We start from the raw sequence: 12,605 nt of genomic DNA, 5'->3' as shown, positions 1-12,605 counted from the left end.
TCTTTTTCATTTAAAAAAGTGGATGTGATTGACAACTTCAAGGCAGTAGTACCTTAAACATGACTTTGACCAGCAACTGATTTGTGACATTTCTGTGTTGTCACAGTTTAATGTCATATCAACAAGTTTAAATCAGTTTCAGTTCAAGGCAAACTTGAAAGTTGGAGTCTAAAAGTTTAACAGCTTATGCAGGTTTGAGGTCACAGCCCAGGAAGTAAAAGCAGACAGTAGTGTGTTTGGTGTTTATTGATTAACTAGAACACCATTACAGCAGGTGAATTCTCTAAAAGAACTTTGCTTTCTTGAAGGACTGTAAGGTACAAGCTGTAAAGATGTGACATTTGATGAGTGTAGAAACTTGCCTAAACTGTAACGTGTTCAGAGACATTCAGAGATCCTGTGATCTTGAACTCTGACTACTTACAGGATGTCAGTTTACAATAATAGAGAAATCTTTAATGGAATCTGGTCAAAGGAAATAAACTTCACTGGTATACATTTAGTTTATAACAAGCATATTTTAATGATGTATTATTTGAAACAATGAACTTTTGATTTTATGTATTTCAGCTGCATTTTACTCAAAATTATTGCTTCATGTTCATGAGGGTCAAGAATTTTTTTTGAGTGTGAGAGCAGGGCTCTGGTAGGTTGACAATCTAAACCTTGTGATTAATCTAAATTTCTGTCCTTTTGAACTTTAGTTCAAACTGCAGATAAAAATTCTGAGAACATATTGACTTGTGCTACATGAACTTCTGAAACACCACAGCTTCATCTTCTTTGTCTCATTTTTATGTTCTGTTTAGCTTTTCTTTTGTTTTTAATTAAGAGGTTAAGACATTATCGCTTTTGTGTCGTTTTAAAGAGCACAAACTGGAAACTGTTTAAATGACACAGACAGCGCCCTCTGGCGGACACAAAAATTCAAAATGAAAATGAAAGTAAATTCCGACACTACTGAACTGAACTGAGCTGAGACGCCATTACAGGGAGTCAGATCTCTGCTGAAAAACACACATTTGGAGTATTTTAATCAGAAAGTTCGAGAGACACTAATTTGGTGAGTTAAAAATAATTAAAGATCAAATGGCTGAGAAACTCGGACTTTTTGAAAATTTCCTGAGCTGCCATGTGTGTTCAGAGACTTTCAGAGATCCTGTGTCTCTGAGCTGCAACCACAGCTTCTGTTCAAGCTGCCTGCAGAAATTCTGGGAACAAACTAAAAACAAAAACTGTCCCATTTGTAAAAGAAAATCTTCAAAGGATCATCCACATGTGAACTTTACACTAAAAGAACTTGCTGATTCATTTGCTGGGAGACAGAAATCTGGATCATCTGAGACAGAAAAGGGAGAGAAGAAATTTACAGTGGTGTGCAGTAAACATGAGGAAGAGCCTAAACTGTTCTGTGTGGACGAGCAGAGAGTTGTGTGTCCTGTGTGTGAGTTTTCTCTCCACCAGAGTCACAAAGTGGTTCCTGTAGAAGAAGCAGTCAGTGACCTGAAGGAGCAGCTGAAATCTGACTTAAAGTCTCTGCAGGACAAGAGGAACAAATACAAACAAGTGGAGAAAACATACAATAAAGTGATTCAACACTCCAAGAAGCAGCTGTTGTCCACAGAGAGGCAGATCAGAGCAGAGTTCAAGAAGCTCCAGCAGTTCCTGAAAGAGGAAGAGGAGTCCAGACTGGCAGCTCTGAGGGAGGAAGAGGAGCAGAAGGGGAGGACTATCAGCAGAGAGATGAAGATGATTGAGGAGCAGATCTCCTCTCTGTCAGACAGCATCTCTGCTGTTGAAGAAGAGCTGCAGAAACACAGCGTGCCATTCCTCAGCAGTTATAAAGACACTCAGAGCAGAGCCAGAGCCCAGAGCTCAGTGTCAGATCCACAGCTGGTCTCAGGAGCACTGATAGATGTGGCCAAACACCTGGGCAACCTGTCCTTCAGAGTGTGGGAGAAGATGAAGGAGAAGGTCCACTTCAGTCCTGTCATTCTGGACCCAAACACTGCAAACCCCCGTCTCTATCTGTCTGATGATCTGACCAGTGTGAGGAATGGAGACACAAATCAGCGGCTTCCTAATAATCCAGAGAGAAACACTTATGGTGCCACTGTTTTTGGATCTGAGGGCTTCAGCTCAGGGAAACACAGCTGGGAGGTGGAGGTGGGAGACCATCCTAGCTGGCTTGTGGGTTTAGTTAAAGAGTCAGTTGACAAAAATGAGCAATCTGCTTCACCAAAGTACGGATTCTGGTGTTTAGTTTATCGCAGTGGAAAATACACTAATGTTGTTGGTCAGACTGTGAAAGTGAAGAAGAGTCTCCAGAGGATCAGAGTCCAGCTGGACTATGACAGGGGGGAGGTGTCCTTCTATGACCCTGAAGACATGACTCACATCTACACTCACAGAGACACTTTCACTGAGAAACTCTTCCCATATTTCTGTATTGGAAAGGCAGGAAATGCAAAAACCTCTGATATCAAAATCTGTCAGACTGAGATTTGATTGTAAAGTGATTCTTTATTTTAACTGGGGTTTTTTTTGTCTTGTTTTGTTTTGGGGTTTTTTTTTTCCTTCAGTCCAGCAGCTTAATTTTAGGGAAATTATTAATCAAACTAACTTCATTATGAGGTTTTTTATTTTATTTTATTGATTCAATTGAACTATTAGCAATTCAATGAAACCAAAGGAACTTTTTCTTGTGAAAATCTGACCCACTCGAGTTTCTGTAAGAAATTTTTGCTTTTAATATTCTTGTTTCTTTTAAATTAATATTTTCACAATATTTCTCATGTTGTTTATGTAAATATTTTATTAATTTTAAAATCTAAATGATGATGATTTCTTTGCTTTTCAAAGTTGTTGAGTATGAACAGTAAACTGTGACACTTCTTTAAAGAAGGATTAATGATTAAACTTGTGTCACATCAGCAAGAGTCAACTTTAAAACTATAAGATCTAAATTATCCTGATTATCAGCATCTTGTTTTCAGTTAAATAACATTTTATAGTAACACATCTACTTTACAGTTTTCCAAAATCAAAGAAATGACTTCTAAGTTCTGAAACTGTCTAATCAGCAGGTTAAAAATGTTTAAACAGATAAAATTACAATATGTTTACTTCAGCAGCATCTTCATTTCAGCCATTTCAGTTGATTATTGAAAATCACAAAATGTCTCTGTGAAGTGAAATAAATCAAATTCGGTGATTCTGTTGTTGTTGTGTTTGACTGTAAATCAGCTTTCAGACACATTCAGTCATTGGTTCAGATTTATTTAACATGAAACTTCACTTTGATTGTTGTGTAAACATTTACTGACTCCTTAGAATAAATGATCATTTACTTCTGTTGGTTTGTAAATACAAACATTCACATGTAACCTCAGCTCTCTTAAACTGCATATCAGAGAAGACTTGTGCAGTTTGCTTTGATGGAGTCACTGATTCTCACTTTGGTCTGATCCTCACAGAAGTCAAATGCAAATGTTGATAAAGTTTACATTCTCACACCTGTATGTTTATAAACTCTAACATATGTTGTTTAAGAGTAAAAATAAAATTCAGACGTATCCTACAGAAATATTTACACACCGACAGAGCTGAAAATAGTTTGTATGAACAAAGCTGCAGAGATGACAGCTGAAGGTCAGATTTTATAATATTTCTTTAAAAACATTTAACGCCTAAACAGGACTGCAAAACAAATTTTCCCGACATGCTGCCATGTATGTTGTTGTGAGACCTTCGGAGATCCTGTGTCTCTGAGATGCCATCATAGCTTCTGTTTAAGCTGCCTGCGAAGATTCAGGGAACAAGCTAAAAACAAATTCTGCCCCACTAGCAGCAGGCAGCCATCTCTGATAGTTTGATCTTCTGATGTTTTATAATAAGGTTTTAATTTTACTTTTTACACTTTACTCTGAGTTTCAGTGTTTCAGTGAATCAAAAGTTATTATAACTCTCATTCCTATTTTATTTTTAGCTGACATGTTAGAATATTGATCACAAAGCTGTTCAGCAAGTTGCCTCTGTAACGTGAAACAAAAATCAATTTAGGTGATTTTTTTGTTGTTGTGGTCCACACTGCACAGAGACAAGCATAAAACACGAGTAGTTTATGGAACAACTTTAGTATTTGACAGGAGAAGTTCACCTTTTGTTCCACCATTCCTGCCTACTGCACACAGTACATGACAAACAAAACTTATTAGAGCAACTTAGAGGTTTCTGTTTGCCTCATCCGGTGTCACAGAGATCCACTAGCAGACACATTTGAAAGGAATAGAAAAATAGGATTAATAAATAAAAACAGTAAGACCAGGGTAAATGACACAGAGGCTTCAATAAGAAGCCAAAACAGTATGTGCAGATTAAGTGCCGTAACTGGCTATTTATTAAAAACATTACTAAAACTGTATGAAAAATGGGAAAAACATGAGAAAACATATCTGACAACTGCAGGAAGCCAACCAACCCCACTAAACAAACATGTAAACAAATTCTATCACCAGAAAAAGTGAGTGAATTCCCAGCATGCCAATAGAATCAAAACATTTCAGAAAATAAAACTATGAATCACTAAGTAAAACAATATATCAGTACAGAAACAATAAAACATTACAATATCTAAAACAACTAATAATAAGTCCAACATTTTGTTGGTCACTTCAAACTACATGAGGAACCCAGCACAGTCAAAGGAAATGGCTGCAGGTAGTTTTCACCTATTTATCCACTTGTGCTCTACTTGGTTATTCTTCTGTCTGGAGTGGCTTTGCTACAATCTGGCCCATGACGTCCCAGGCACTATGAAACACTGGGAGGGAGTGTGACTTGATTTATGCAGGGGACAGTGGATCTGAAGTGGTGATTTTCTGTTTTCCTTTACTAACATTGTCTACCCTGCTAGGCCTTTCCCAGCATGTTGTGAGGTGATTCCAAAATTCCAAAAATTAAAAAAAATTAAAAAATAAAATCTGAAACTGAGATTTCTCTTTAATGTTCAGAAAAAAAAATTGTTGCTTAATAATGATCTCATCCTGCCAATGGACAACACAACCTTCATGCACACTACTTATAATTTCACCAAACACTGACTCCTGATGTACTGCAATAAAACCTGATCATGTGGACGAAACTGTGAACAGTTTTGTTCCTGCAAAAACCACAAGATGGAGACAAAGTTGATATTTTCTCAACAGAATCAGAATCAGAATTGCGTTTATTGGCCAAGCATATGCTCAAACACATACAAGGAATTTGCTTTCGGTAGATGGTGTCTCTACTGGATCACAACAATATGTAAATGACTCAATACACACACACATTACACACATACACACACATCTCTCTCTCTCTCTCTCTCTCTCTATATATATATATATATATATATATATATATACACATACATACATGCACATACACAACGGTGTGTAAACCAATCATATAACACCAATCTTAATCTTATATACAGAAAATATACAGGATTGCAGAAATGAAATGAAAGCCACAGAATGTACATAAGGTGCAGTTGCAGCCTAGCAGTGTGAAGCAATGTGAGACTTAGGAGGGAGATGGTGAGGGGAAAGAATATGTTCCTGTGTCGGGTGGTCCTGGTCTGCAGGCTTCTATACCGTCTACCAGAGGGCAGCAGGTCAAAAAGTCTGTGTCCAGGGTGTGAGGGGTCTGTGATGGTTTTCCCTGCATGTTTCCTGGTTCTTGAGAGGTGCGGGTCCTGGGTGGAGGGAAGGGGGCGCCGATTGTCTTTTCTGCTGCCCGTACAGTCTGCAGCAGTCTGCACCTCTCCTGTTTAGTGGCTGCACCATACCAGACTGTGATGGAAGAGCACAGGGCAGACTCAATGACTGCAGTGTAGAACTGGATCAGCAGCTCATGTGGAAGACTGTACTTCCCCACTTGTCTCAGGAAGTACATCCTTTGCTGGGTCTTTTTAAGATGTTGGTCTCCCACTTCACCTCCTGGGAGATGGTGGTACCCAGGAACTTGAAAAACAGTATTATAACACAATTTAGTTTCACTCTGTGACACTTTTTGATATGTAATTCGATTTGCTTCAGTAACCTTAGTTCACAAGTAAAAAAAAAAATCAAGACTAATCTCTGAAAATATTGCAGATACATTCATTAAAACCTTGTACTGTGTCTGAATATGGTAGCGTGGTGGCAAGAAGCAAGAAAGTCCTGAGTTCGAATCCACCAACTGGCTTTTTGTTTGCCTGGGTTTCCACCAACTACTCCCACAGTTAACTGATGATTTCAAATTGCCCGTGGGTGTGAATGTGGGTGAAAACGGTCATTTATCTCCCTGTGTTGGCCCTGGGGCAGACTAGACTGTCTCGATATGACAGCTGGGATAGGCATTTTGTAACAATGTGTCTGTTTATGAATTTAGTATCATCTTGATTACAACATGACTGCTCTTCTTTTTTTAGCATTTTGCACTTTCTCTTTTGATTCGGTCTTGATTTGGATTTGATAAAAAAACATAAAAAGATTTCTTTATTTTCTATGCATGTTGATGTTGTTGTTAAAGAGAAGTCACAGTTTAGTGCCGCGCAGCAGGCTCCCACTGTTACACCCTTAGGCTCTAAAGAGTCGAGAGTGTTTCTACTGTCATAAACCGGGACATGTCATTGCGGACTGTTTGGCCCTAAAACACAAAACCGTGAATTCTCAGCAACCCAAAGGTGTTGCCTTTGTGAAAGCAGCGTTCCATCCTGAGGTGCTTGATTGTGGTGGTAAAGTGCCAGACCCTTGTTTTGACCCATTTATCTTTGATGGTTTTGTATCACTAACTGATAGATCCACTGGTCTAAAGTCGGTGCGCATACTGAGAGACACCGGAGGATCTCAGACCTTAATCCTTTCTAGTGCTTTACCTTTCTCAGCAGACAGTGCATGCGGATTTAATGTTGTGCTGCGTGGAATAGAGATGGGTTATGCTCCTAAACCAGTTCACAAAGTCTATATCAAATCAGAACTCGTTACGGGATTTTTCCCGGGGATTTTTCCCCGTCGCAGTATGCCCAACCTTACCCATAGAGGGGGTTGCCATGTTGCTAGGAAATGACATTGCGGGCGGATTAGTGCGTCCTAGTCTAGAGGTGCTGGATAAGCCCCTCAGTTCTGATGTCCCAGAGATTTCTGTGACCCCAAAGCTGTACCCAGCCTGTGTGGTTACTCGTGCCCAAGCCCGTAAAGATGGTTACGTTACCCTCGCCGATTCTGTGTTGAGGACCTCGTTTTCTGAGGAGGGTGTCGCGTTATCTGAAGAAAACAATGTTTTGTCTCCACCAGACTTTGTGAAACCTGAGGAGCCTGGTCCATCTGAAAAAGATATTCCACTGCCTTTGACCCGAGAAAACCTGTCGACAGCTCAGATAGCTGGCAAATCATTAAAGCCATGTTTTAAGCGTGTGGTAAGTGCTGAGCAAGCCAGCCATGAGCAACAAGCCTGTTCCATAGAGCAAAATGTGCTAATGTGTCAATGGTACCCACCTGGTGCAGGAAGTGTGGACTGGGGTCAGGCCAGTGCTCTGGATAAGTGGCTCATTGTCATTTCACAAAGAAAGATGAAACGCACTTATGATGAGGCTTCTCTCAAGAGACACCTCAGAGTAAGTAAAGTACTTATTTATTTTACTCACTAACTTATTTTTACTTGGGTACCTTGAAAGTACAAAATCCCTCTTATGCCACGCTTCTGTGTTAACTGCTCCCGACTTGATGCAACCATGCAAGTTAGAAATTGACGCCAGTGCCGTTGGGGCTAAAGCAGTACTGTTGCAAAAAGACTTGCAGGGATTGGACCACCCCATTTGTTACTTCTCCCGCAAGTTTAAAAAGCATCAGGTAAATTACTCCATCATTGAAAAGGAGACATTGGCTCTGTTGCTAGCTCTTCAGCACTTCCATGTGTACTTGGGGTCCGGCACATTACCCAATGTAGAGTACACTGTTCCTATTCCTCTTGTATTTCTTGCCTGGATGTTTAGCCGCAATAAATGCCTCATGCGATGGGCCCCGCTGCTGCAAGAAAACAATTCAGAGCAGAGATTTGGCATTTACAAAAAAAAAAAAAAAAAAAAAAACATACTGATAAAGTACTAGTTGAGGACCTCTCCCGGTTGTGAGTATGACTTGTTTTGTTTGTCACGAATATTGAAATCTGTGTATACAAAACGTAGTCTTGTATTTTAAGGAAAGGGGTGTTACGGCCCTGGGCCTTGGAGGGAGTGAGACTGCCTTTTTGTGTTCATGCAAATCCATGTGTGCCATGACTTGTGTGTGATTGGTTACTGGGAGACCCGTGCCAACCCTCTCTTATGCAGAATGAAGTGTGCCAGGCCACACGGACGATTGGCTGCCCGGGGAGAAAATCCCAGCTCAGCCCAGAGCTAAGCATGTTGATATTATAAGCATTTTACTACATAACGTGTGTTTCAAATGATCAAAAACAAGAAAAGTTGAGAAAACTTGATAAGGCTGTGTAGTCATTCACACGACATCTCCTTTTAAGTTTACTTATCAAGACATAATGTGTTCTATCAAGTCATGCTAAGGTCAGTCAACGTGCTATCTTAGGTTTGTCATATTTAGCATGGGTCTACACAGGTGATGCAGAGGTTTACATATCTACTTTATGTATCCCTGGTGTAAGATCCCTGGTCACAACCTAATGTTCTCCTACTCCTACTGGGAGAGTTGCCCTAGGAAAGCTGTCTAATGTAAACATGTGGATCCATTGTGGTGAGCCATTTGGAAATAAGGGAGCAGTTCAGAGTAACTTCTTCTCCGCTGGTAATTTTATTAGGAATACTCAAGGGGTCTTCCAGTGTTTCAGAAGCTCGATGGTGCATCAGGTCTCAATCGATTCCCTCACTGAGCCCAAGAACTCGGGAATCATTTTTAAGCAAAAGCCATAACTGTTAATTTCAGCTATTAACTGCTTATCAATCAGGACTGTGGGTCACTGTTCCAGCCAACAGTCTGGAATCACAGGGCCATCACAGGGCCTGTGATGGCCTGCATGCATGCTATATTCACCATCTAATATAACATGCATGTCTTTGTACTGTGGGAGAAAGCCAGAGTACCTGGAGAAAACCATGGAGGCATGGGAATAATGTCATGCAAACTTGACACAGCAGTGCTCCAGTTAGCCAGCAGGTTTAAACTCATAGCCTACTTGCTATGTGGTGACAGTGCTAGCCGGTGTGCTACTGTGCTATGGATACGTTTCTTAATAGCCTTCACTTACTATAGATTAAAAACAGCCACCCACAGTGATGACAACAGCAGCTACCAATGCACTTACTCTGTGCCACAATTAGAGTTATAGTAGGTAGATAGCACTGTATTAATCATGCTTACTTTTCCCTCATTTCTTTACTTTCTTCTTATGCATAATAAAAGAAAAAAAGAACGAAAGAAATGAGCAGACACAACAGCATCAAAGCATACATAGTGAGGAAAAAGCTTATTAAACTGAAGCAACAGAAGCGTATGTGGCGATCATGAATTTCTAAAAACAAAGGAAACAAAACAGATGAGGAGTAACAGATGTGGACTCATTTTTCGCTGCAGCTGCAGAGTTTGTTTTGAACACAGTCACCTGGGGATTTAGCTTGTGCAAAGTCAAGTTCTGCAATGCTTTCATCTTTTTCTATCAATTCTGGATCATGGCTTATATCGCCTTGTCAGTCAAGACTGCAGCTACAGTGGCTCTGAAAGGAAGGAAGGTGGGTAGGCAGGCATGAAAGACCAGGTATTGGTCTAAAACTATGAATTAGATATAGGGCAGGAAAAACAGTAATATATTGTATTAGCCTCTTATCAATACTCTGCAACGAATATCAAAATATTTTATTTTTTCTTATTTTCAGGCGCACTAAACAGATGAGTCCTCATTTTGAGGCTTGTCAAATGAACAAGGGTAAACTTGAGGAACAGCAGACAGCACAGACCACGCCACAACTTTCAAGCAAAGAAATGAAGACAAGCCGATGAAGCCAATCCCCAAAGACTCCCAAATTAGAAAGCCAAAAAAAAGGCTTATAAAACTGCCAATAATTTAAATTTCATTTAATTTCTGAACAGCTCCTTGAGCATTTCTGTGAAGCCTCCAAACTGCAAAAATTAAGGATTCAGAGCGAGACTTCCCAAACCACAATTGTCTTTTAAATCTGCATAATCAGAAATGCCGTGTTGTCATTCTTACTGTTGGTTATCTATTACAGCCCTACTTAGAAATGTTCCACTTGCTACTATACTACATTTATCTGATAGTAATACTTGCATTGTGCCATCACCATTCTGCATAACGATTAAAGTAAAATTACAAAGAGGTTTTGATTACATTGCAGTTTGGCTTTTGTTAGTGTAAGTAAATTAAAATGAAAGCCCTTATAACAAACTGCTTTACAGTTATAAAGAGATTCAGTCATTTGACAGGGTTTTTTTTACCTTTTGTTCGATGAAAGAGAATATAAGCTTTCACACTTTCATTCAGTTTCTATCGATTCTGCACGACAGATAACAGCCTCGTGTCACTCTGAGGGTTTAATTTCAAAGCTGCTGTTTGAAAGCGAAGCAAAGGGATGTCTTATGTTTTTTGATCTGAAAATGTTCAGATCTCTCTACAGTAAAATGTTACTGATTGAGCAATCTGAGGTAGACAACCACTAATATAAAAACTACATTAAAGCCGTACGAGGATCAGTTGAGCATCACTGCTGCTGTTAAGTTTGGTTGTCCTAAAACAAACATTTTTGTAACTAAATCAACAGAATTTTAAAAACATATGTATCCAATCAGCATTCACTGTGTACTTTTTATATATACACAAGGAAATATACAAAATGATTTTTTTATTGCTGTTTCTTTTGGAGATGGACCTAAAAGTCAAAAGCGGTGATGTCATAACCCAAGCACACTGTGAAGACAGCATCTGTAAAGCAAAATCAGAAGTGGGCAATGTCACTGCAACCAAAAGCATGGATACACATAAACATACACCGATTGTTTTGTGCCACAGTACTGATAGATACTGGAGTATGTGGTGATTGAAGCCACAGACGTTACTCTCTGTGTTGTTATAACATCATATAACCTTCTGAATTTAGGCTGTTCAGTAGATTCTGAGGGGATTTTTGCCATTGTTACGGCCCTGGGCCTTGGAGGGAGTGAGACTGCCTTTTTGTGTTCATGCAAATCCATGTGTGCCATGACTTGTGTGTGATTGGTTACTGGGAGACCCGTGCCAACCCTCTCTTATGCAGAATGAAGTGTGCCAGACCACACGGACAATTGGCTGCCCGGGGATCCCGTGATGCTCCAAGAGGCAATCAGTGGCTGATCGTGCCCACCTGTGGCTACAAAAGGCTGGAGCTCCTTCACTCAGTGGCTGCTGCTTAGGACTGAACATGCAGTTTGCCCTTCGTGCCTCCCTCTTCGATCTTTGTTGAACTTGTTCATATTGCTGAACTTTGTCAAACCTAGGTGCATGCTTGAACTTAGCCTGATTAGAGTTTTGAGCTGCTAGCTGGCTATGAGTAGAATTTTGTGATGCTGGCTTGCCTTAGTTAACGCTTAGCTTTTATTTTGTGTGTGGCCAGCTTGCCTTAGTTAACCTTTAGCGTTTACTCTTGACTGTTCTTTCTTTATGTAATAATTGTTTGCCCAGTGGTCTGTTGAACAGCCCTGTCGGTTTTCTGTTTAAAGTTTGTAATTAAAACCTTTTTCTTTACTCAGTTTTGTGTTGGGGGCTTGTGTATGTCGTCGTAACATAAGTGGGGGCTCGTCCGGGATCCTCCTTTTCCCCATAAGGAGAATTCCCTTTTGTGAAAGAGAGAACGTGTGTTTTGCTCAGTTGTGGGGGTTTTTTCTTCTTCTGCCCTCTTCCCTGTTTTGAGCGCCATGTCGGCTCCATTTTGTTTAGAGGATTTTTTAAAAGCTCCGTCTGTTGTGCTCCTTGAGCGGTGCCACAAATGCAAATTGCTGCAAATTGCAGAACACCTTATGCTACAGGTCTCTAAAACACTCCGTAAGAGTGACCTGAAAAAGCGGGTAGTAGACGAGTTGGTGGAGGCTGATCTAATGCAAGTCCCCGATCTGCCTGAAGTGCCTGTGGTCTCTGGTGAGCCTAGTCAAACCTCCTCATTTGAGGGGGACCATAAAGATGGTACGGGTCATGACAGTGTGGGAGATGAGCGGGGGAAGACGCCGCGCACGCTCCCTCGCTATGATCCCCTTTCCTCTGGAAGTTCAGAAGCACGGGACGGGGCCCGGCTAAAGATGCGCTTGGCACGGCTCCAGTTGGAGGCCGAGGAGAACGCTCAAGCCAGGCGAGCTCAATTAGAGCTTGAGATCAGAAAGCTGGAAATGGAGGCAGATAAAACAGTGAGGCTGCGTAAGCTGGAGCTGGAGTCTCAGCCACGGGCCTCATCTGTCTCCGCTGATGGTCTAGGTTCTGCCCCCGTGTCTACTACTCCTTATGACATTAGTAAGTGCATTTCTTTAGTGCCTGCATTTAAAGAGGCTGAGGTGGATTCTTATTTTGCAGCATTTGAGCGCATTGCT

The 12,605-nt window shown here is 40.5% G+C and overlaps 1 protein-coding gene across 1 annotated transcript; it reads left to right on the top strand.

Annotated features, from left to right (window-relative positions):
* The first annotated feature begins 966 nt into the window (after positions 1 to 966).
* Positions 967 to 3,205, top strand: LOC146376622 (E3 ubiquitin-protein ligase TRIM35-like). The gene has a single exon (XM_084947368.1). It carries the CDS (start codon positions 1,090 to 1,092, stop codon positions 2,506 to 2,508), a length of 1,419 nt encoding a protein of 472 aa, XP_084803494.1. The 5' UTR covers positions 967 to 1,089; the 3' UTR covers positions 2,509 to 3,205.
* The last annotated feature ends 9,400 nt before the right edge of the window (positions 3,206 to 12,605 follow it).

The sequence above is a fragment of the Perissodus microlepis genome, chromosome 12 (genome assembly GCF_051167445.1).
Source record: "Perissodus microlepis isolate ML-2025 ecotype Zambia chromosome 12, ASM5116744v1, whole genome shotgun sequence".
Classification (NCBI taxonomy): domain Eukaryota; kingdom Metazoa; phylum Chordata; class Actinopteri; order Cichliformes; family Cichlidae; genus Perissodus; species Perissodus microlepis.
The sequence above is the reverse complement of the archived record's forward strand: the minus strand, read 5'-3'. Positions and strand labels throughout refer to the sequence as shown.